Source organism: Leptidea sinapis, chromosome 9 (genome assembly GCF_905404315.1).
Source record: "Leptidea sinapis chromosome 9, ilLepSina1.1, whole genome shotgun sequence".
Taxonomy (NCBI): domain Eukaryota; kingdom Metazoa; phylum Arthropoda; class Insecta; order Lepidoptera; family Pieridae; genus Leptidea; species Leptidea sinapis.
The window spans coordinates 6,840,268-6,866,717 of record NC_066273.1 but is presented as its reverse complement, the minus strand read 5'-3'; the positions used below and the strand labels follow the sequence as shown (position 1 = coordinate 6,866,717).

The following is a 26,450-nucleotide window of genomic DNA, read 5'->3' as shown; positions in this document are numbered from 1 at the left end:
GCTGGCTAGCCACTATGCCCTGACCAGCCCTCAGCATCTCGACGGTAATCCTGTCATACCCTGCAGCTTTACCTAATCTCATACTTTTCAATGCTTTCACTATTTCATCCATGCTTATCTCACTTACATCAACATTTATATTAGTTTCAATAGAAGCTGCCGGATGTTGTTCATGCACTTCCTCTCTTTCAAACAAACTTTCAAAATACTCTTTCCATCTCTTTAGCACACATTCTTCTCCTCTTATAATGTTCCCATCTTGACTCCTGATTATACTGAGCTCCGAGGTAGACGTTTTTCCTCTGGCTGTTTTGATGGATTTCCAGAAGAACTTAATGTTTGACTGGAAATCTTCAGTGAGCCTCCTATCAAAATCATCCTTTCGTTCTTCTTTCTTTCTAGACACAACTGCTTTCGCTGCTGATTTCAATCTTTTATACTTCGTTCTTGCTTCCTTTATCTCGTCATCCGTTGCCTTTTGTACTTTTTGGTTAGCTTTTGTTGCTAACCAATCCAACCAAGCTTTCTTCTTTTCTTGCACCGCCATTTGTACCTCTTTATCCATCCACAAATTATAGTTCTTTCTTCCTTTCCTTCTTTTAGCTACCCCGCATACCTCAACAGCAACATTCACGACCCCTTTCTTAAATGTCTCCCACAAATCTTCAATCACACCTATCTCTTCTATGCCTTTAAAACTTTCTTTCAGTTTCTCTACATACTCGTCTTTCCTTTCTTTTTCTTGTAGATTTTCCACTTTTACTCTGTCCAAAACACTCGTAGGCTCAGCTCGTCGGTGTCGCCGACGTTTAAAAAGGCCGCGCATTCGGGCTATGATCAGGAAGTGGTCTGTGTCGAGGCCTACACCGCGGTATGCCCGAGCATCTAATACTTTCTTTCTCAGTCTTTCATCTACAATTACAAAATCAATCATACTTCTAGACTCACCCTCATCTCTTGTATACAAATGGATCTTTTTGTGGTTAAACATTGTGTTGGCCATGCAAAGATTCCATTCCAAGCATACTTCAAGCAGGCTTTTCCCATTTTCATTAACTCTCTCGTCCCCAAACGTACCCAGAACTCCTTCATACCCATCACGCTTTACTCCAACCCACCCATTAAAATCCCCTAACATCACGATCCGTTCATTTTCTCCGCATTTATTCAAGACCTCTCTCATACTGTCCCAAAATTCCTCTCTCTCTTTTTTGGCTTTTAATGACCCACCTCCGCACAGATCCGTCGGTGCATACACCCCAAGGATAAACAAGCGAGTGAGTCCGACTTTTAACCTAATCCAGAGGAGTCTTGGGCTAACACATTCATGCTCTTTCACACATTCTACTATTCGAGCGGAAACAATCACACCAACTCCCTGACAGCCTCGGCTGGTTTGGGGGACTCCGGACCAGTATGCCGTGTAGGGACCATGAACCGTGGTATCACATCCTTTCCTCTTCGTTTCATTCACGCACAGAATATCTATGGATCGTTCATCCATCATCTGACATACTTCATCTACCTTATCATCCACTCCTCCTCTTACGTTCAACGTAGCAAAGTGGCTCTCCATGGGCCGCTTTTCGCCCCCGCGAGAAACGAGACGTGATGGGTGGCGAACCACATCGCCGCCATTTTGGTGAAATAACCTATTTTTATTAGTCTCCATTGCGTTCCCACGAATAGCAAGGGCAAGGTTTGTCCACCCCAGCAGAGCCCCGCATGCCAGGGTAAGGCTAGCCTGATTCTGGGTCGCCCGGTCCCAGGGCAGTGACTAACTAACGACTAGGCTTGCCCCTAGCCATGCATCCATCCGCGCGGCAGACGTTGGATTGGCGGAGAGGGTAGGAATAGGGAAAGGGAAAGATAGGTGGTGTGAAAGGAAGATTGGTAAGTTAAAGTGGGAAATAGGAAATGTAGGATATTACCGCCCAGGAGGGCAAGGATAAGGACAGTAATAGCTAGGGGAGCCGGGGTCGCATACCCGTATACTATACCACAACTTCCGGACAGGTAAGTTGGGATGAGTATCCCATGACTAATGCATCTAATGTACTCAATAACTCTTGTTTTTCATTTTTTTTTGACTTACTTGTATTACGGCCGTTTCCGATATTCAGTCTATCTCCGGTTGTGGCCTACTTGAGTTAAAAATCGTAACTATCGTTGACTTTTCTGTCCCAATAAACTTATCGACGGTATCTCTTATCCGTACACGCTGTCTGTCAATGGGATGACGTATAGCTTACCAGCGATAGAAGTTTGTATGGAAATTGAAATTCACGCGTCCCAATATATGGTGATAAGAATGCCTTATCGGCAATATTGGGACAGCCTTGGATTATTGACAGCTAATTACTGACAGTAGAAGGTAGTAAGTAATAATTTATCTCCATCTGTATATTGGGTACGGCTTTAAGCCATTTAGTATTGACGTTTGAGTATTTTTGTTGCATCACTTTGCATATGTTGTAATTGAAATAATTTGTAAATTGCATTGAAAATAACTTGTAATTACCGAATCTGTTTTGAAAAGAGCATTTACCTTAAAGTTTCTTGCTTGTTCTTCTCTAACGGCTGTTCCCAATATACTTTCTACAGATAGAGATAAATTACTACCTTCTACTGTCAGTAATTACTTGTCAACAATCTGAAGTTGTCCCAATATACCCGATAATTCATTCTTATCGCCTTACATTGGGACGCGTGAATTGAAATTTCCATACAAACTTTTACCGCTAGTAAGTTATACGTCGTCCCATTGACAGACAGCGTATACGGATAAGGTAAGTTACCGTCGATAAGTTTATTGGGACAGAAAAGTCAACGATAGTAACGATTTTTATCTCAAGTAAGAGATAGACTGAATATTGGAAACGGCCGTAAGGGAATCAGCCTTCCGAATGAGCTGTATAAAAAAAAATACATAGTTCAAGTGTAATATGACTAAGAAACAATATATTTTGATTTGAATTGATTTATGGAAGAACCAACTGAGAGTTCATGTTCGACCAGCTGAAGCACTACGATAGTAGTAGGTAGTATTGACCATCTCTGACTCCCATAATTTACAGAGCCACGTGGTAATTTGTAAACATTTCTTTTACAGAATTACTTTATGACGAAGTAGATAAGTTTTCATTCAGTCATTTTCTATTTATATTATTCATTCGCTATCATCTTTATCGTTGCTAGGCCAAGCTCTACTACAGCACTTTCAAGGGCAAAATTGATGAATCTTAATAGTTTAATCACAGATAATTTACACGTTTAAATAGAGCCTCATGCTGTTAGGAAACGCATGAAAACAGGTCAGGATTATTACTTTAGTGTGCGTGACAAGCTACGTGTTACACTCGCGAAATGTATGTAACATAATTTTAGTGTGCGTAAGTTGCTGAAAATAAAGATTAACAGTTTGCCTCTCACAGTCTATCTTATAAATTATAAAACGTATAAATTATCTAACGGCCTTACAAGTAAACTTGGTATAAGGTTATACCTGAGTATAAACCAAGTATCACTCTTTATTAGTCCCTCTACCTATCCTGTCTACATTCCCAGCTCTAGAAAAATTACGTGCGTACAAAGTACACATATCAGAAGTGAAAACTGCATTGAGAATGAACCTCTAAACTGCATATGAAGTCCTGGTACATGTTGCTACGATGACACATGATTTCGGCCGCTATGAAAGACACTTCTATCACCGCTACCAGGTTTATTTTCTCCTGGTTTCTATCTAGTAATACGTCGTGCGCATGATGACGACAGAATATATTAAGGTATACTCGCGTCATAACATAAGACAATCTCTTCTTCAGCTATGATCGCCTGGTACCAAAACACTGTATAATGCTTCATTTTTTAAATCTTATGAATTTATGTGTCTGTCTCTTTTTACTGTCTCGTTTTTTCGTTTCATCGACTTTCAAATCACAACGATGCCAAAAAAGTTTTCACTTCAAAACTCTGGAATTTGAAACCGGGACTTTCATTACATTACTTTGCGCATAAATATTACCCGCTGGTTGGTAATTCGTAATGGCGCCGATAATGCCCTTATTGTCATACGATCACGATACAAACATCAGCGTAATACGATGTGCCCCAGAACGACAAATTAATCAATTTATTGAGAACATTACATTGCACATTTAGATGTGGATTAACTACCGCATTGTTATAACTTCTATTGGATTCACATAAAGCTTGATATAAGGTGATCACTGCACATCACTGATGTTTAATAGGTTATCTTAATTATAATTTATAAATTAGTATAACAAAAACGAAGAACACTTACAAAATAACCGTTTAAATTTTAGATATTCGATATTACCTGAAGAATCAACTAAGGGATCACGGCTCACATTCTGTTGCAACACCAGAGGAATCACAGGAGCGTTGGCGAAGAATTTACGCGCTTTTGTTGAAGTTTAGGAAACACCACACATGGAACAATACATACTCACAGAAGTTTCATTAATATTCTTGTTTTAATTTAATGTTATGTATGTACATACGCACATAATTGAATTTGCTAGAAACTTTCATAACCAAAATGTTAACACCAAGAATAGACAAACTTATAATGCCTACTACTCGGCTAAGTCGAGTTAGTAAGTCTTTTGTGGGGCGATGTAAATGCTTTTACAACAAGATCCCAGAAAATGTTCAAGACAAATATATTACGAATTTCAAAACAATTGTTATGAAACGATTGTGTGGTAAACAATACCATAAATGACTTTTTTAATGATAATGGAGCGACCGCCCTCAGGCTTTTAAATTATAAGTTAGATTGCACGATATTACTTTGTAACCCAATTGTTTATGAAAAATAAGAAGCCCGCTGAGTTTGTTGCGCCCGTTCTTCTCAGATCTGTAGCATTCGTTTTGGAATGAGTGGTAGTTTTTGACTTTCAATAAGTGATATCCTATTTTGTATAAAAATATTTGAATTTGAATGTTTCCAAAAGAATGAAGATTTAAAAAAAATACTCACAAAAAATTGCCTTCTGCTATCGATAGCGCCGAAGTAGCGTAGGTTCAATGTCACTTTATTTACTACAAAGCTGCTTCACTAACTAACACGTCATTAACTCTTTAATAACTTCGGATTAAAGATATTCCAACTAAAATAATTGTGATATTTACAGTCGAGTTAAAATTTACTACTAGTCCTGGATCAAGTCGACGTGATAATGATAGTGATAATGTGGGACAGTATTATTGTAACAACTGCTTCTGTGATAACATATAATATACTAGTGATTGCATCATAATTCATAGTTTTAGGTCAATTTAATATTGACATCTATATATTTAAAAGAGAATATGAGCATGTATGTTCACCTAAAACTCGATAACCACTTCCGGCTCCTTTGCACAGGATGCCGGCTAGATTATGAGTACCACAACGGTGCCCATTTCTGCCGTGAAGCAGTAATGTGTAAACATTACTGTGTTTCGGTCTGGAGGTCTAGTGAAATTACTGGGCAAATGAGACTTAACATCTTATGTCTCAAGGTGACGAGAGCAATTGTAGTGCCGCTCAGAATTTTTGTCTTTTTAAGAATCCTTAGCGGCACTGCATTCTAACGTGAAATGAATTGAATCGGACAGGGCGTTTCAATTACCATCAGGCGAACGTTCTGCTCGTCTCGTCCCGTATTTTCATTTAAAAAAAAACTCGATAACCGGTAGGCTAATTGAAATGAAAATTTGCAAGGTGGCGCTGCTAATAAGGATTGAGTTTGAAATACGTTTTCATACGTGTCTTAATTTTATCATATACTGCTAAAAATCTGACCTGATGAATAAATAAATGCACTTTTAAGTTCGCAGATCAAAATTAAGTCAAGTCAAATAAACTTTATTCAAATCGCTTAAACTAAGTGCTTTTAAATAACTTATTAATATTTAATTTAATTAACTGAATCTACCATACGCTCGGAAAAAGTAGAGCGTGAGAAGAATATACAAGAACTATGATCAAAAAGAATTCGACAAGAAATTTTGAGAACATAATATTATGATAATGCTTTTTATAGGAACACCACACATCCAAGAGGTGGAAATACTATTTGAGCTTGTAGAGTGTGGTGCAATTTGAGAGCAGAAATTAGGTTATAACAATAGCTTTCCAGAACAACCCCATTATAAAAACGATTGTAAACGCGACGTATTCGAGCCGTTCAGAGTACTGGATCCCTGACAATTCGCATTCAGTTAATAAATTGGTACAAACTGAATACTGTGCTGTGCTAGACCAGATATTAATATCTAGCTTATGATCCACTTTGAAGTATGTTTTCGCTTAAATGCTTACAGCTTAGTTATGGATAAGAAACTCCTTTGCTGACAGTTTCAACTACTATTTAATTAAAGAAAAATTCATTGGCAAATGGAGTTAGAAATGATTCGTTGGCAACCATTTATAAAATTGCAAACAGAGCATCGTTTTAACTTTTTTTTAGTCCAGTCAGAAAATATTTTAGTTTTTAGCTAAATCACTAAGGTCAATTATTACTCTAATGGGCGTATCTATGCTTCTATCTGTTGCGTTGAGAAAATTCCCTCTTTTAGAACTAACCTCCAACGCTACTGCGTTACTACTGCTCTATATCTGACTATGATAAATAATACAAGCTTTCTTAATAATCTGTACACTAAAGACTTTTACTCTCTGGGCCACGATCTTGAACAAGATCGGCTTAGAATTGAATAAATATGACCCGAAATTCCATTAAAAAAAATTTTAAATATAGAAATAGATTAAGGCGACATTTGATTTAAATATGGCGTTAATGTGTATGTCAGCTGTCACTGTCACGTCTAACTAGTCTGAGTCTGACAATTGACATATCGACTCATATTTCAAAGTATATTATTATTATGACGTTCGATATGGACATATCATTCGCAGTCTGATAACGGAACGGCAAAAGTGTGCTTAAAGACAATGTAAGCACATTTTTCTCCTAAGTTTTGTGTCAACAGTGTGACAATCAACAAGCCTAAGTGTGCTATAAAAAGTGCTTGAATAAAACATTAATATCTCTTCAAAAAAAGACTCAAAAAAAAGATGGTGTGAGTTATCATGGGAAAGGTTATTTTATTTATATAAGATTGTGATGTGCAAAAAGCGGAAGTAATTTAATAAAACGAATATTTTTTCATTTAATATGGTACAATATTATTGACAAGACCCGCTTGTCCGAATGGGACAGATGAAAGGACACAGTTAGAAATGGAAAACAATAGTCGTTCTTTTTAACCGACTTCAAAAAAGGAGGAGGTTCTCAATTTGTCGGTATATTTTTTTTATGTTTGTTACCTCAGAACTTTCGACTGGGTGAACCGAGGATGCGTTCCTTTTTTGCATCCTACCCTTGGGGCAAGGTTTGTTTTCCTTCGGATGATCCTAGTGCCTGCGCCGTTGCAGTAGCCGATGTGATACTACAGAGCATGGATATTTTTATACCAAGATCTTTGGTACCGATCGGTGGCAGATCACAGCCCTGGTTCGATGCGTCAGTTAAAGCAGCATCTGACTGCAAAAAACAGGCGTATCGAACATGGGTTGCGGCGCTGGGCACAAAGGAACCAAACTGCAAAGTTCTTAAGAGGAAATATAACCATGCCTCCAGATTTTTTCAGCGGCAAATCGCCAATGCGAAATCGAAGCACGTCGTCAAAATCGGCGAGCAGCTTTCCAGTTACCCGACCGGAACACGCAAGTTCTGGTCGTTGTCAAAAGCTGCTCTTGGTAACTTCAACCAGTCGTCCCTGCCGCCGTTGCTCATGAGGAATGACACCCTGGCCGCCAAATCGACTCTTGACGATAACGGAAAAACACCGCCGACCATTCTGCGGTGTGAGAGCTCTATGCCTGAAGTACAGTTCAGACAGAAAACTGTTAGGCGAGCTCTGTTTCCGTTGGACGTCAGGAAGTCGAGCGGGCCGGATGGCATTTCTCCTATTCCACTCTTATTCAAAAGGCGTAGTCCCTGACTCATGGAAGTCAGCCCTTGTCCATCCGATCCAAAAAAAAGGAGACAGTTCGGACCCGGCACACTACAGCCCTATTGCTATTACCTCCCTGCTCTCCAAAATCATGGAGAGTATAATCAGCCGCCAGCTCTTGGTATACCTAGAGGGTCATCAGTTGGTCAACGACCGACTGTACGGCTTTTGCCAGGGTCGGTCAGCAGGTGATCTTCTGGTATACCTAACACACAGATGGGCGGCGGCTATTAAAGCAAGGGGGAAGGCCTAGCAGTTAGCCTGGATATAGCGAAGACCTTTGATCGAATATGGCACAAGGCGCTCCTCTCAAAACTTCCATCATTTGGGCTTCCCGAGAGCTTGTGCAAGTGGATCTCCAGCTTCCTCACTGGGCGCAGCATACAGGTCGCTGTCGACGGATATTGCTCGAATCCGAAGCCCGTGAATGCTGGAGTGCCCCAAGGCTGTGTGCTATCTCCCACGCTATTTCTTCTGCATATCAATGATATGTTGGACACCTGAAACATACATTGCTATGCAGACGACAGCACTGATGATGCCGTATACACGGGCCATGTAGGTCTCTCTCGGGAAATCGTCTAGCAGTGGCGGGAGAAACTTGTGTCTTCTATCGAGTCCTCTCTGGAGAAGGTCGAAGATTGGGGTAATTTGAATCTTGTCCAATTTAATCCCCAGAAGTCTCAAGTTTGCGCGTTTACCACAAAAAAAAATACATTTATCGTATCACCGCTCTTCGACAGCACTTTCCTTAAAGCCTCGCCTAGTATCGAATACTGGGTCTCGAAATCTCGAGCAATTACCAATTTCGTGGCCATCTGGAGGGCAAAGCCAAATTGGCTTCGAAGAAACTGGGCGTCATTAATAGAGCACGGCAATACTTCAAGTCGGCAAATTCTAGCGCTCTACAAAGCGCAGGTCCGGCCACACATGTAGTATTGCTGTCATCTTTGGTCTGGCGCACCCCAGTATCAGCTCGATCCATTTGACCGCGTGCAACGTAGAGCAGCTCGAATTGTCAGGGACCCAGTGCACTGTGTACGGGTGGATCACTTGGCGTTGGGTATCTCTACCTTGTCGCTTCATTGTGTGTCCTCTACCGCATTTATCACGGGGAGTGTTCCGAAGAGCTGTTTAACCTAATTCCTACCGCCGAATTCCACCTGCGCACGACACGCCACAGGTTAGGATATCATCCCCACTATCTGGATGTGTGGCGGTCCTACAGTGCGGTTTTCGAGGAGCTTTCTTCCACGTACAACCAAGCTGTCGAATGACTTTCTTGTGCGATGATACACTGGATGATAGGAGATACGATACCATTCCTTCAAGAAATGCGTGTACACCTTCCTTAAAGGCTGGTAACGCTCCTGTGATTCCTCTAGTGTTACAGGAGAATGGGGGCGGCGGTGATCACTTAGCAGCAGGCGACCCGTACGCTCCTTTGTCCTCCTCTTCCATAAAAATTATTTTATTTCAATTGCAATGTTAATGTGTTTGTTCCAATATGTAATCGTAAACCGACTTAATTGAAATTTTACATATCGGTTGAGCTAATCATGTCCTAAATTGACTGACATGCAGAATTGCATTCAAAGTCTTCTTCGGTTAACAGTACAGATGTGAAAGGAGATGTTTCTAAGTTCCTAGATATAGCATTAGATAACGAAAAAAATTATGATTACACCAGAGGAATCACAGGAGCGTTACCGGCCTTTAAGGAAGGTGTACACGCTTTTCTTGAAGGAATCGTATCGTATCTCGTATCATCCAGGGTATCATCGCACAAGAAAGTCATTCCACAGCTTGGTTGTACGTGGAAGAAAGTTCCATGAAAACCACACTGTAGGAACACCACACACCCAGAGGGTGGGGATGATATTCTAATTTGTGGCGTGTCGTGCTAAGATGGAATTTGGCGGCAGGAATCAAGTCAGATAGCTCTTCGGAACACTCCCGGCGATAGATCTGGTAGAAGACACACAATGAAGTGACGTCTCTGTGCAACGCCAGGTGATCAAGCCGTTCACAGGGCACTGGATCCCCGACAATTCGAGAAGCTCTGCATTGCACAAAATAAAATACCACCTGCCAATTGTTGAAAAGGAATCGAACAGAACGTAAACTAACGCCCAGACGGTTTTTTAAGTTATCTGCAAGTCGCCAAGAGTTATTTCTTTAAGATTTCGCCGGAGTTTAGCCGGTTTTTTTTTTATCAGCATTGCGTCATAATCGAACATACATGGGGGTGGGGATATCACAGGTCAGGTGACATACTTATAACAAGTTCGCGTTTCATTTAATCGTCAGTGTATAGTTTGACAATTACTAATTTCAGCCTAGCGAAACTCTTTAAGAAGAAAAAACGATTCACTCGATTGTATGAAACGTGCAGTCATTGACAGATTGATAGATGGCGGCTATAATCTTGCAAAAAAAGGGGATAGCCGACATCCACTACGTTATAAGCAAATCTTCGCTTTCAAACATAGGCGGTTTATACTTCGTGGCCAATCGCGATACTGTAATTACTACTATTTCAAACTTATGTCAAATGACTGCACGTTTCATACTAAACAAAATTTCAATTTTTACTTAGGCAGTCCCATCTCTTATTCATAGTATTTACATCCTCGTTGACTAATTTAATCATCTACTCTCCTAACACTTAAATTTTCACCCAGGCAAATATATTGTGACTCAAATTATCATAATAGGCAAACAAAATAATGAAAATATGACGCTTACCAAGAGGCCTGCCAATCTCACCGTTTGATAAAATAAAAACACGTTTTATACGAGTTTGAAGATTGCCTTCTAGCTTATTATATAACTGTTTATTTTATATAACGGAACTGCTTCGAGATGTGCCAAAAATAAATCGAGTACGCACGCACGTATAGACCATTCAGTCAGTAGAGAAATTGCGTGAACTCTTGCCTTTTGTTAATCGCACACGTATCAAACTAAATTCCGATATTTGAACAATTAATACAGTATTGACGTTACAGACGATACAATAATAATTACTTGCTATATAGATATAGCTGACACGATTGTATAACAGCTGAAACACCTATTCATACAAGTAATTGAAAACTAAAGGCACTTTTCGTTTCGGGAATGAGTGGTAGGAATATGCAGTAAGGCGAAGGTTTATCATAAATATAAAAGCAGTACAACTAAATATGTTCAACCACGTGGCAAAGCGCTTACCCAACTAAAGGTGTTATATATAATGGTAATGTTAGAAAGTGCAAATGATAAATATTGATAGAACCTTTAAGTTTTACCTCCAGTTTTCTGCGGCGTCACATATAACCACCATTCACTATCACTTAGTATTATGGAACTGAGAGACGTGTTCTTTTTACACGATTTCATAACACTTATAGTGGGGGCCGGTAAATATTTATTTTTTTATGTTTAACTCTTAAAGCATTTACCGAACGGCGCCCATTTTAAATGTATATATAACAGTTATTATTTTGAATTTCACCAAAATTTTCCTGGCACTATCATAATTTTGGAACTGTCAACTTGATGACAAATCATGGCATATTATATTTCACGTGATCGTTTTAATACCAGAAAAATGCCAGAATTATAAAGAAAAAGGATTAATTTTAGTTAATATGTTAAAACTGGAAATTGTTCAGATAATGTTACAGTAAATAAAATTCCGTAGATGTAACTTTTTGTTTAAAAAATGTAAAATAAACAGATAATTTTTAACCTTGACCCATTAAATCTACATAATATATGCCTAAGTATTGAACCAAGTATTAAAAACCATGTAATTATACTCAAAACAAAGATATACAAAGATATTCAAGTAGGTATATTGCAGTTATAAATAGGTATAAGAATATTCTTAGGCACCAATAATATATGAAATTACTTACCAATATAAAGTCGCTTATTAACTGCATATAACTATTTAACACTAACTAATTTGGTTTTGAACCATAGAGTATTTAATTGGCTATTTAGTTTTAATTTGCTATTTATAATAAATCTAAAATTAATAAAAATATTGTGTAAATTTATTGCTACATAACAATTATTATATCTACCGGAGGCACCTAACATAGGCACCCAATTTTATGAGTTCGGCATGCGTAAACTAAATATGGGGTGACTTCCCCATGACAAATTTAGGTTTTGCGCATGCGTATTTTACGTTCATCTTTTGTCTCTTTTTTATTCGTATTCGAGGAATGACTTAGATATATTTTGCGGAGACATGCGCAGTGTTATTGATAAAACACTGCGTATTAAGCGGTTTTTTACAAAACAGAAATAAATAAAACTGAAGGGAATCCAAAATATATTTAAATTAATATTAACGTTTCTAAGTATGATACAATTAAATACACTACTTAGAGACTGCAACATTTAAATGTTTGTACACATAATTTAATTTTGTATCTGTTACAATACTTGGGGTGCCAGAGACATCTGTTTATATTCCTGCGCAACTGCTCGGTCCCGGGAGGTCCGATGACTTGTAATGAGGAGGGTCTGGTTGTGGACCAACACGGCTGCGCAATGCTCTGGTTAAATGCCAACATCTACCATACAACGGCTTCTGATGCATCTTGGTATCCTTCATACGCCAACCATACTCAAAGTTACCAGTCTCTGCAAAGTAATACCTCTTTTCGGGATCGATCTTCGATCTTTTAGCGAGATACTGTACTCTACCAAATTCCGGCTTGGGTTTGTATATTATTCCTGTCACTTCAGGTTCAATGGGTCGCATTACAGGGTCGGTAGATAGATCGGTATCAGCTCTGCCTAATCGTGGATCATCTTTTACGTCTCCAAGACCAACATCAACGATCGAATGCCCGCGCCTCAGATTTTTAACTCCCGGGATGAACGGTGCGTCCCTCAAAGGGACCTTCCTTCTGTTATACCCTGCGACCACGTGGTCTCTCGTGATAGTCGCCATTCCTTCGACCATGTTGTGAGCGATCACATCAGTTTCATAATAGTTCTTGGGCTCTCTGTGTAATGTTGCGGCTTCCTCAATCTGCTTCCGATGTTTGTGGATCCAATTGAGTCGAAGTCGATTTTCTTTTTCGTAGTTTTCGATGAGGAAAATAATCACCGCAGGATTTGTAATGTCGATTAGAGGCATTTTAAAAACGTGCTTATAAAATTAAAATATTTAAAACTATTAAATTATTTAACAAACAATATAGTAAATTTTAGCAATATAAATTAATGATTATTTTTGTACACAAAACTAGTGATTGTTGTTTAAAAAGTGACACTTCGTTTTCACGTCAACAATACATTCTTGTCTACATGTTTCTTGTATGGAGGGTAAAGGCAAGGAGAATCATCTGTGTTTATGAAAGTGTCCGTCAAAACGCGTTAAATTAGGGTGGCGCGGGCGCTACAGTAGCATCAGGGAAATCTTAAAATAAGCGCCAAATATAAAATAATATTAATCACTCTAGAAGCCCGTTTCCCTATAATAATTCTGTAACGTTATATTAACTACATAATCTTGTTGAACGTAAGTTGTTGAAATTATCAATAATTCACTGCTTTATTCGGCATACTTCAGTTCATCTACAATTGCTACATTCATACCATACCCTGTGCCTACACCAGCACCATTGTGGAAGGTTTTTGAACTGTTATTTTCAGCATAACCTGGACACTTTTCAACTTTTCTCCCTGAGATATTTCTTCTTGCCTCTAAACTAAATAGTTTCTTGTATCAATTCGATAGAAAACATTTTTAAAATAAATGGATACGACCAAATAGACATCCTATTACCTTAATACTACGTAATGCAAACGATGTTTGTTGATCGTAACACAAAAATGCGGTTGGTTGTAATGAGAGAGGTATGAGTTTCTTTCCTGTGTTTGTAAATTTTAAAATACTTGTATTTACGAAAATATGTAATATCTGCTTTGTTTTTACAAGTGCAATACTTGAAATACTTTCGAAGTACGTATGCGCAGCTGCATTATTAAAGTGAAACTTTTATTACACTGTCTCAAACTAAAAAGTTTGATCTGCGAAAACGTCTGTGTGTTGCATGTCGCGTGACGGTCAGTGACACAGATTTCTATAAAAATATTAGTTGGAGACTTAGACTTAAGTCTCCAACTAAAGTCTTTTATTATTTCCCATTATCATTCCAATTTTCCAAGTATAAAATTAAGATTGATAAAGCGATTTTTATAACCTTAATGGAATATTATTCAAAAATTTTTTAGTTAAATGTCTATTGATTTCGTCCACATATCACTTCTTAACTTAAGGGCACATTCAGCAATCCCTGTTGAAAAAAATGTTGAAAGTTTTTTATACTATATTTTGCCAATTATTATTTACTTCAAAGTAAGTTACTATCACAAGAAACTGAGAATGTAAGTATTCTCACTTCATTTATTTATTTATTATATACAGACACTTTATCACATAATATTACATTATATTTGGTCCCTACACTTGGCGTAGCCTGTCCTGTAGGCAACCAATTTACATCCTAAGGTTAACAATATGAACCGAAAGGTCAAAAAGTGAACTCTGTATATGTGTGTATGTGTGTGTGTTTCACTGGGTGTGTGTGTGGGTGGGTGTGAGTGAGTGTTACAAAGTATTAACATTATATGAATGCTAAGCTATAACTTTAAGAATAGCTTCCATGACTGCGTGTGTGTGTGTGTCTCTGGGTGTGTGTGTATGTGTGTGTGTGGGTGGGTGTGAGTGGGTGTGAGTATCTGATTAATCATGTTACAAAGTATTAACATTATATGAATGCTAAGCTATCACTTTAAGAATAGCTTCCATGTCTGCGTGTGTGTGTGTGTGTGTCTCTGGGTGTGTGTGTATGTGTGTGTGTGGGTGGGTGTGAGTGAGTGTGAGTATCTGATTAATCATGTTACAAAGTAGTAACATTATATGAATGCTAAGCTATCACTTTAAGAATAGTATAAGTGAGTGGGTGTAACCATCTCTGTATTTTAAATTTGACCTGATGGACCGAGCAATTTTTAATAGAACATTTTAAATTTACCTTGTTGTATATATATGTATGTAAGAATGGGCTAAATCTACTTGCAAATGTTGTATTTATTATTGGTGTTGGAATCTTGTACGAACGGCTATCTTGTAGGTTTTTATAATTAGGCAAATTCAAGACCTCCTTATGCATGCTTGTTATAACACGCAAGATAAATATACCTCGGACAGAAAGAAGTTCTAAGTCTTTATATAGTTTATGTGTTGGGTATCTAATAGGTTTTTTAAAAATCACTTTAAGGACAGCTCTCTGTGCTCTTTCTAAGAGTATAATGTGTGAAGTAGCCGCCCCTCCCCATACGGTGATACAATAAGATAATACAGATTGACCGATTACAAAATAAATGGTTTTTAGCAAATTTAAAGATGCCGAAGCGCGTAAGTTCTTAAAAATATAGATCAGCTTGCGGACTCTTTTCGCTGTTGTATTAAGATGTTGCTTAAAGTTTAAGTTTTCGTCCATGACGACTCCTAAGTATTTTATATGAGTGGTTCTACTTATACTATTGCAAGAACAAGGGCCAGACAGAGCAACAGGACATGTGTGGACTTTAATGTCAAAAATGTGGGAAGGGGATGAAGTTTTCGTTTTATGGAAACAGATGTACTGTGTTTTAGTGAGATTTAAGGTGAGAAGATTATTTTGTAGCCAAGTTGCAATATTCCTAACTTTCCTGTGTCTATTACTCTGTTTAAGTGTTTAGTATCTACTAGGTACAGGAAAATCTAATCAATAATTAACTATGACGGGATGTGTTTCGTAGCACTGATCCCGCAACTTATTCAAATATTCTTGTTAAAAATACGATTTAAAAATCACCTTTTGAAAATATATGCTCCAGACCTTAGAAGAACGGGTAAAAGGAACACAAGAGGCCCCTTTTTTGTTTTTATTAAAGTAGAATTACTATTAAATTTATTCATAAAGAAGCCTGGGGACGCTCGTTTCATACCCAAGGTGTTGTATGATTTAGAAAGTCTTTTATGCTATGTAGCTGAGTCAAAATAACTAAAATAAATGAATTTAAGAAGTATCATTTATAATTGTATGATTTGGCCAAGTCCATGTGACTGCTACCCTCCGGAAACTGGCGTTTTTAACAAATAAATGGTTGAAGCATAGTTTTCCCCTCCAAACTTTTAAGATGAATGAATAAATAAGAAATGTGACATGGATAAAGGATTTATAAATTTAAAAAAAAATCTTTAAAAAAGGCTTTCCGGTGGCCAAACGGAGGAAGTGGAGCGTGCAGTGGGCTGGCGCCATGATTTTTGATTAACATAATATACTTTACCAAATTGGCTTCGTTGAAGCAAGGCGTTATAAATAGAGAGCTGAAATACTGCAAGTCGGCCCAAATTCTAGCGCTCTACTAAGCGCATGTCCGGCTACATATATGGAGTTGTCATTTCTGGTCTGGCGCAACCCAGTATCAGCTCAAACCGTTTGACCACGTGCAACGCAGAGCTGCTCGGATTGTCGGGACCTAGTGCTCTGTGAATAACTAGATCACTTGGCGTTACATTCAACTTTCGCTTCATTGTGTATGTTCTGCCGCATTTATTGTAGGAGTATTCCTAAGAGCTTTTTGCCATGATTCCGACAACGTGCCTGGACGTATCGCGACTGTAGGACATAGCTGTTATGCAGACTAATAACCCTGGCCTGTAATTATCATGCGTTGCCTAGCAGAGAGAGGCTCTATCTAGACGTATTAAGTACCTAAAGCAGAAACATTGTTTTGTCATTTGCAAGGCGGTCATTTTAAAATCATCTTGTTTTTCAGCCTAGCGAAACTCTCTAAGCAAAAAGCGATTCACTCGATTGTATGAAACGTGCAGTCATTGATAGATTGGCAGATGACGGCTATAATCTTGCAAAAAATGGAGATAGCCGAAATCCACTACGTTTTATGCACCTGATCGCTTATTAAACTTAGCCAGATTATACTTCGACGCCAATCGCCATACTGTAAATTCTACTATTTCAAACTTATGTCTAATCACTGCACGTTTCATACTAAACTGAATTTCAATTTTTACTTAGGCAGTCCCGCCTCTTATTACGTAGTATTTACATCCTCTTTGTTGTTTTTATTTGGTTGTTTAAGCGGAAATAGTTATAATAATAGCTATTTCCCAATGTACAAGCAAAGTATCAAGTTGTCATAAGATACATAAAAATAATGGCTTCATAAAAATCCCGAGTGTTACTCGGGATTTTTATTGATTGCATTTTACAATCACTTCACTGCTATGTTTATTTACTAGATGACTTATATGCAGGTCGGTTTGGCAACCTCGCACTATATCGTTCCGTTTAACAAAATGAAAATATTACACAAAAAAACTACGTTTGAAAAAACTGACTTCAAAAACTGAAAAGTGTCAAATAACTAAAAATTTAACTAAATACTTTACCTTTACCTTTAATATTAGTAAAATGCTATTATTTATATGTGGTACCTATTGATAGGTTTAAAGTCGGTGTCAAACCCTTAACAAAATAAAACTTAATATTATAAACAGCTTACTTACTGCAATTATTAAGGTTATCTGGCCACGCGTGTCTGTCCGCTTGGTTTGTTTTTTTCTAGTCGAATTTTTTTTTTTTTTTTGAGAGGAGGAAATACGGTTACGTATTTACGCCCCGGAACGGGGCGTAATATGTCGGACTCGAGTGTCCGCGTAAGCGGACACCCCATACCGACTAAAACCTCCTCTGTGCTAGCAGCCCTGGCTTTCACAGCGAAGTAGGACGTGGCCGTGGAGGCCGCAAAGACTACGCAACAACAGTCGCGGGGCGTCTCCTAAGGAGACTCGAACCTCAGACCGGCTGTGTGCTTGTGGGAGACTAGTTCTAGTCGAAGCTATCCCGCTCAAAGTCACGCGTGGCGAGTGTAGGTACTTGGTATGGTATGATATGGTATAGGGGCTCCTGTTTCCGCAATTAGACCACTAGCATTGGTCCATTTTGCGTGCAGTAATCGTATTGGTGAAGGTTTTTGCCCGTTGGTTGGCCACCCCCGCACATTCCAGGATTACGTGAGCGACCGTTTCGTCTTCGGCCAGACAGCCTCTGCACTTAAGACTATCCGTTACGCCGATTGTGAAGAGGTGTTTGTTTAGTGATGTGTGACCCGTTAGGGTGCCCACCATTATACGGATGTCATGTCTGCTGAGGCTGATAAGTCTACGTGTCAGTTTGGGCAATAGTGCAGGTATCGCCTCCTTCGACTGTCTACAGCATGAGACATTCATCCATCGGGTGTTGTGTAGGTCGTTGGTGAGAGAGCGTATCCATGAGCGCATTTGGTTGAAGGGCAGTGGCAGAAGTGGCAATGGACCAGTCACTAGATTTGCCGATGCCCGCCTTGCAAGCTCATCCGCTGCATCATTTCCCAACGAACCGTTATGTCCCTTGATCCGTTGCAGAGTTACCCGGTTATAAGAGGCAACTTGTTCAAGGGTTTGGTGACACTCGTCTATTAGTGCTGAGTTGTAGGTGGTACCCTTCAGCGCTGTTAGTACCGCCATACTGTCAGAAAAAATTCTGATTCTGTGGCCATGTACTTTTCTTCTAAATATTGCGCTGGCGGCTTCCTTGATGGCTACGCACTCACATTGGAAGATGGAGCTGTGTGTGCTCAAGGGTATGGAAGTGTGTATGATCAGTTCCTGTGAGAGGATGCCAGCACCAGTTCCAGAAGCCATTTTCGAGCCATCTGTGTAAATTCTTAATTCATTTACATCAGACTGGTCAGCATCTTTGTCACATAGCTGTATGTGATAGTTTTAATGAAAAGCATGTGTTTTAGGTATCTTGTCGCATGGTGTCTCATAGAGTGGATAGTCCTTTGTTACCCTATTCCAGAGATTATCTGTTAGGCAGTCTTCATTCTTCCATAAACCCAACAGCTTTAGACGTAGAGTCGCCATTGTCGCTTCTTGTTGAAAGTGTATGTCGAGTGGTGGTAGCCCTAGAATAGTTTCAAGGGCGGAAGTAAGCGTGGTGCGCATGCATTCTGTTATGGCTGTGCAAGCCAGCCGCTGGAAACGCTGCAGCTTGGTTTGTACTGTCACAAGCTCTGTCCTGGGCCACCAAGCTATTGCTCCGTAGGAGATAATTGGTCTGATGACTGCTGTGTAGAGCCATCTACTTATCTTTGGAGCAAGACCCCGGGTTTTGCCTATGAGTCTTCTGCACTGCCAAAAGATGATGCACGCTTTTTCCAGCTTGTATTCGAGGTGTTTGTTCCAAAGCAACTTACTATCCAGTATGACCCCTAGGTATTTAACTTCTTTAGTAAGGCTTAGTTCGGTGTTGAACAGCTTTGGTAATGTAAGATTACCAAGGCTGCGTTTGTTTGTGAATAGTATTAGCTCCGTCTTTGACGGATTAGCTGTTAGTTTGTGTTGCACGCACCATTCCTCAAGAACCTTAAAAGCAGATCTCATGAGGCTACATAAGACGCTCTCAACTGGTCCTGTTATTAAAATGGTGAGGTCGTCAGCATAGCCCACCCTGTACAGTTTCTTTTTGTTTAGCCTTGTGATGAGCTCATCCACCACAAGGTTCCAGAGCAGCGGCGAGAGTACCCCTCCTTGTGGGCAGCCCGTTGCCACTACACATCTAGTACTGGTGTTCACAGTGAATCGTATGCCCCTATGCCTCAACATGCTGTCTATCCACCTGGCAATTGTAGGATCTACATCATGATCGGCTAGCGCTTGGCCTATGCTAGTAAAAGAGGTTTTGTCAGAAGCGCCTTCGATATCAATAAAAGCACCTAAGGTTGATTGTTTATGTGATAATCTTTTAATTACAAGAGATGTTTCACAATAAAGTGGGGATTCGGTTGAGCTGCCCTGAGTAAAGGCGTGTTGGTTGGCATGTAGCGGTTTTTGTATGAGAGCATTTTCCCTAATAGTTCGCAGAGTATTTTGTTGAAGACTCTAGAGTCTGCAACAAAAGTGATGTGAGACTGATTGGCCTGTACGATTTGGGGTTAGTATAGTCACTTTTACCGGGGTTAGGGATAAATACCACTTTTACCTCCCTCCACTGGAGCGGTATGTATTTGTAGGCCAGGCATGCCCTGAAGATAGCAGTTAGATGTACTGCTAGCGGCCCCATACCACTCCATTGTAGCAGCCCTGGGAAGATCCCGTCCAGGCCTCCTGATTTAAATGGAAGAAAGCTGTGAAAGAGTGTAGGTACTTACTATTTCATTTGGCTTGGCAACGACTTCAAAGCTATCACTATGTATAGCACATACAAATAATCGTATTTTATTAATAGATAGGTAAAGGTGTATAAAATTAAAATTTTAGTTATTTGATACTTTTCAGTTTTTGAAGTCTTTTTAAACGTAGTTTTTTTATGTTTTACTTTTTAGTGTCAGTTAATAATTATAACATATAATCAACTTGAATGAAAACTTCTAAAATAAGCCATACACAAAAAACAATTATATCATCGAGGTGAACATTTTCAAAAAAAAAGTTCATAAAATGGGCCAAACTATCTGAATTTATGGGACCAAGTGGCATCTATTCTTATTTTTTTTTTTATTTATTTTATTTACTTTATTGGAGACAAAAACAGAAACAAAAGATTAAATACATATACAAATTATAACTAACTAAAATAATTACAATTATTCCCTTGGAACGTCTCACTGAGAACAAAGATGCTAAAGATAAAAGCGACATCTGCTTAGGTGCAAGCGTGCACGTACAATTTACAATACAAGTTAATCGTAGCAAAGGTAAGTAAAACTTGGTAAAAGTAAGCTATATAATTGTAAAACTAGAATGTAGAAAACAGAAATAATAAGATTTAAGTTTGATTAGAACTGAATATTTTTTTAAGATTAGTTTTATTGGTAAAAAGGGAGCACGAAAACATCTCAATGTTATTCAACGTGAGATTATGTAGTGTACATATTCTGTGAAGTGGCGCACGTTTACAAATATTAGTCCTAGTTTTAGAGAGGTGAAATAAGTTTTGTGATCTAGTGGCTATAGATGGTACACGGAAATTAATCTCAGATAACAATTGGGATGACTTTATCTCGCCATTAAAAATTTTATACAGCGTCACTGCGTCAATTAACCGTCTACGGTTACTCAAGGATAGGGTATTATGTTTAACTAACAGTTCATTGTACGAGCAGCGTGGTATACGCAGACGGTAATTAAGGGTTCTTAAAAATTTTTTTTGAATAATTTCTAATTTTTGAATGTAGATTGCATAAAACGGATTCCAGATTGGTACATATTTGGACACATATTCTAGTTGAGATCTAACTAGACTATTAAAGAGGCAGGTAAATGTGTCTTTCCGCTTAAAGTGTTTAGTATTTCTTGTTATGAAACCTAGCATTCGGTAAGCTTTATTAAGTACATTTTCTACATGCACATCAAGAGTAAGTTTTGTATCCGGATACACACCAAGGTCTCTAACGGTTTTTTCTGAGTTAAGAATGTAGCCACCTAGTTGAAAACTCGTAGTTAATATATTTAAATTTCTTGTGAATGTCATATGAATACATTAGCTAAAGGCCAAAAACAGTTTATTAATTTTACAATATTCTTCAAATCTCATTAAATCAGACTGTATTAATTTTAAATCATTTTGATCACGAACACAGGAGTAAATCTTTAAGTCATCCGCATATAAAAGGAAATTGCAATGTTTGAAACAAGATGAGATATCATTTATGAAGAGTACAAATAGTAATGGTCCTAGGATAGATCCTTGAGGGACGCCCGAAGAGGCTATGACAGGGGCAGAGACATGCCCATTAATCACAACAGACTGAACACGATTTTGTAAATACGAACTGAACCAACGCAATAGATTGCCTTTGATTCCGTTGTAGGAAAGTTTTTTCAAGAGTATCAGATGGTCCACCTTGTCGAACGCCTTCTTGAAGTCTGTGTAGATAGTTTCAATCTGTCTTTTTTGATCCAAGGCATTAAAAGTATAGTTTGTAAAAGTGAGTAAATTCGACAAAGTAGATCTTCCTTTTACAAAACCATGCTGTTCGTCAATGATGAAATGCTTACAGGTTGAATAAACATGATTGTGCACCAGTTTTTCAAAGACCCTTGGAATTACTGAGAGAATGGATATAGGTCGATAGTTCTCAACATTACTCTTAGAACCCGATTTAAATATAGGTGTTATGTAAGCATGCTTCCATTGCATCGGGAATACACCAGCTTCCAGACATTTGTTAAAGATGATTTCCAATGGGACTGAAATAGTTAAAAATGTTTGCTTTAAGAATAGTGGACTTATTTGATCTAGACCGGGGCCTTTATTGGGATCCAGATTTTTAAATTTTTTACATATCTCAGATTTGGTAAGGTAAATACTGTTTAGATACACTGGGCTATCAGATGTAACATCGTTTACAAGTTGATTAATGTTATAAGCCTCGGGTGATACTGGTTCAAAAACCGATTGAAAGTATTTTGGTAGGATTATCCGAAGAGTCATTTTCTAGTATCATTGTGTGGGGATATCCGGAATTCGTTTCTTTAAGGTTAGATGTATATTTCCAAAAGAATTTAATGTTATATTTTAAGGATGATTCGACATTTTCAATACACTTATTATAGCAATCGGAGAGTAGCAATTTAACGCGTTTGCGCAAAAGGGCGTACTCTTGGTAATCGCGTAGTGATTGGTAAACTTTCCATCTCAACCAAAGCTTTGATTTACGTCTCAATGTGCTTATCATACTTCTTGAGAACCAAACTGGAAACCTTGGCGATACATGTCTTTTAAGAAGCACGTGACATTCAAGTATGCTATTGATATTTTTATACAAATTATCAACTGCATCTTCAGGAGCTAAAGGATTAAGTTCAGAGAGCCAGTCAACATTAGATATTGCTTCGTTAATGATATCATAGTTAGCTTTAAAGAAATTTCTTTTTAATATAGGTTTGACGGGCATAGAAGCTGTTTTCTTTATAGAAAAAAATATATGTAGTGGTGGATGGTGAGGTACAGTATTAAGTAACGGATCGTCTGAAATATTCACCGTGCAATTTAAAATATTACATAATACTTTAGTATTACTAGATTTATCTAGTATTCTATCGTTCTGGTTTACAATAGTATTTATTTGTTTTAAATTCAAAAAAGATATGGTATAGTATAAGTTAATAATTTTGAGGGTTCCGTATCAGATTGAGAAGGGTGAAGAAAAGGAGCATCATTTGACCATTTTAAGTAGGGAAGATCAGTCGCCCAGTAGTAAGTAGTTATTAAAATTCATGTTAGTATGAACATTATGGAGCTTGGAGAAAAACCTATCATAAACTATGGTTTTGGATGCAGGTGGTATATAGCATGCACATAGAAGTATTGCGTCATGTGCAGGGAAATGTAAATAAATTTCTTCTAAGTCAATGGCCTCCAAATCCGACCTCCTAATTGATAATTTTTTTTTGACAAATACTAATACACCCCCACCTCCCTTCTTATTAGTCAGAGCCAAGTTCCGATCCCGACGATAAGTCACATATTCATTTGATTGTAATTCTGAATCTAGTATGGCTTGGGAAAGCCAGGTTTCAACTAGAACTATGACGTCATAATTGCAAACAAGCAAATTAAGTTTTAGGTCTGTAAGTTTTGACTTTAAGCCACCACAGTTTTGGTGAAAAATCGTAATATTATCAGAAATCATTATCAAAAGAAAAGTAAAATGAAATGTACAATATAAATATTAATATTAATTTAATGATTGTTTTCGTGCTTCCGAGTACAAACATATTATTTAAATAAAGGTATGAATATGAAGTTCTATTATGTCTTAAAATTATACAATCTAATGTAAAGAAGTAACTTAGTCATATTTTGCTCAAGTCATTTTCACATCGGATCTGAATTACTCATGAATCGTCATTCTTACGCAGAAGAATACAGCCGTTTTTAATCCATGCGAACTTGTAACCTGTGTGCCTTACTAAATAATATTTTATTTTTTAGTGTTAAATGTTCGTTTATATAGAAGCGCGTGTTTTGAGTCGCGGCAGCCGCGGTGGGTGGGGCTCCGCCGAGCAGCTGGCCAGTCGTCAAGGAGCGACGGGCGCGCGCGCATGCTATCACTTCGTCTCTTTGACGCCGGGTGCATAGTTGTAGCACAATGTTTTTAGGGCGATCACTGCGAACTCCTGGGCCGGGGGTTACACGATGCACCGATCTAATGTCGCATTCTTTAATGTCCACGTCAATTAATTTGCCAATCTGCATACATACATGGATCAGATTTTCAGATTTATTTTCAGGTACGTTCTGTATTACAACATTATAGCTGCGCGAAGCCTGGTCGAGATCGTCAAACATAGACTGCAAATTATTTAGAACGGCGCGTAATGTGGTGCTTTCCTCAGTACATTCTGGGCGTAATGTGAAGGAAGCCAAGGCATTTTCCAGCTCCTTAATACGTCCCTCCGAGGCATCCAGGCGTTTTTCGAGCTTATCTATATCCTGCTTTACACTCATAGACACCTCTTGAATCGCGATGTGCAAATCTTCCCGCCATTGTTGACGCAGACTATCAAACTTTGACAGACTATCAAAATATTCAGTGAATGCTTGTGTATCGACGTTCAACATAGATGAAGGAGAGCCCTGCATTCTGGTTGAGATAGTCCCCGATATGCCGGTCTTTTTAGATTTACATAAAGAGCATTTCCATTTCATTTTGTTCATTGGTAAAATCTTTTTAAATTCGGTTTCAGTCATATCTGCGCAGAAATAGTGTTGATATAAATTACAAGCCACGCATTTTATAACACCCTTCTCGCTTACAACTTTTTTACACTTCTCGCAATCCATGCTTGTTAACTTATTTTATTGTATAACTTATAATCAGGTAAAGGTTAATCAGCTGTTATCGGTATCAGTAATTATATATGATGTAATTATGAGATGTTTTGTTTACTAATAATGCGTCGCTCGTTTCGATACAGGGTGCGTGTGCAAGTATAATATTACTTAACTTGTATATTTTCTCAACTCGACACAACACACAAACTGCCTTTTAATGCCTCAACCAAAGTATATTTATAGATTTTAGTCAAAAATTTATAACAATGACTCAATTGTTAATATAATATTTGCATCACTTATGGATAATATTATATACGATAGTTGCCAGCGACAAGCCGCAATCGCCTCAATCATCTAAATATTAAGGGCTATAACTGCACGCAATTGTTCGAACTTTTTTACGTATCACCGTCAATTTTAAATACTCTTTTGCTCACTGTTGCTTAAAATTCACTTAATATAATTATTTAACTTTTTACATTTAATGAAAACACATTGACTATCAAAAATATATGCTTATAAAAACTTGCAATAATTTAATTTAAATAAATTCAATGATAAACCGCGTTTTAATAATTATATTCGAGAGAACTTGTGTGTACGTGTCACGATCGCCTTACGGTAAGAAAGCTTACGGACGGTTCTTCATCGAACTAAAGAAAAATTACGTAAATCGGTTCATAAATCTCAGAGTAATCGGTGTACATACATAAAAAAAAATACCGATCGAATTGATAACCTCCTCCTTTTTGAAGTCGGTTAAAAAACTGTTTCATAAATGAAATTAACTGAACATAAGCTTTTAATAAAAAAAAAACATATTTTATAGTTTTCTATTTGTATATCTCTAAACACACTATTACAACTATTTTCACAATAAAATTAATCATCATAATATAAATGTTTTGCACTTTCGTGTAACATTTGAGAATGTTAACTAATCAATTGTCATGAGTCTTTCCTAATAATTGTTTATAAGATTCGAATGATGAGATCGAATCAGAAATGAGGAGATCCGTAGGAGAACCAAATTCATCGACATAGCCCAATGATTGCGAAACTGAGGTGGCAGTGGGCAGGGCACATAGTTCGACGGACAGATGGCCGCATGGTGGGGCAGAAAAGTCCTCGAATGGCGACCGGAAGAGGCAGTGTTGGTAGGCCCCCTTGGTACAAGATGAACCGACGATCTGGATCTTGTCGGCGATCTTGACCAGTCAAGATTGCCAGAATACGTTGGATGAGGGCATTGCAGGACCAATCGTCGTCGAGGTCCTTGGGGGAGGCCTTTGTCCAGCTGTGGACGTCTTCCGGCGGATGATAATAAATAAGTTTAGAATATTATCACAAAGCTTTCCTTATATCATAACGTAAACAAACCATGTTGTTGTTTGTTAAATTTATTTAGAGGATTGGTAACTAGACAGCTCAAATCAAAACATTATAAAAGAAGAACATTTAATTTTTTTTTTCAATATACAAGAAAAATCCCCCTTAGGTTAA

The 26,450-nt window shown here is 38.0% G+C and overlaps 2 protein-coding genes across 2 annotated transcripts in view; both read right to left on the bottom strand.

Annotated features, from left to right (window-relative positions):
* Positions 1–11,377, bottom strand: part of LOC126965944 (long-chain-fatty-acid--CoA ligase 5) — a 100,360-nt gene extending 88,983 nt beyond the window's left edge. Inside the window, exon 1 of the mRNA XM_050809759.1 lies at positions 11,328–11,377. Coding sequence (XP_050665716.1) covers positions 11,328–11,362 — 35 coding nt within the window. The 5' untranslated portion in view covers positions 11,363–11,377. The remainder of the gene's footprint in view (positions 1–11,327) is intronic.
* Positions 11,378–12,341: 964 nt separating this feature from the next.
* On the bottom strand, positions 12,342–13,302 carry LOC126966013 (uncharacterized). Its single transcript, XM_050809888.1, has one exon. The coding sequence runs from the start codon at positions 13,178–13,180 to the stop codon at positions 12,500–12,502; it is 681 nt and encodes a 226-aa protein (XP_050665845.1). The 5' UTR covers positions 13,181–13,302; the 3' UTR covers positions 12,342–12,499.
* Between the last annotated feature and the right edge of the window lie 13,148 nt (positions 13,303–26,450).

Coding starts and splice junctions, on each gene's coding strand:
- LOC126966013 (XM_050809888.1), bottom strand. CDS start 13,180: ATGCCTCTAATCGACATTACAAATCCTGCGGTGATTATTTTCCTCATC.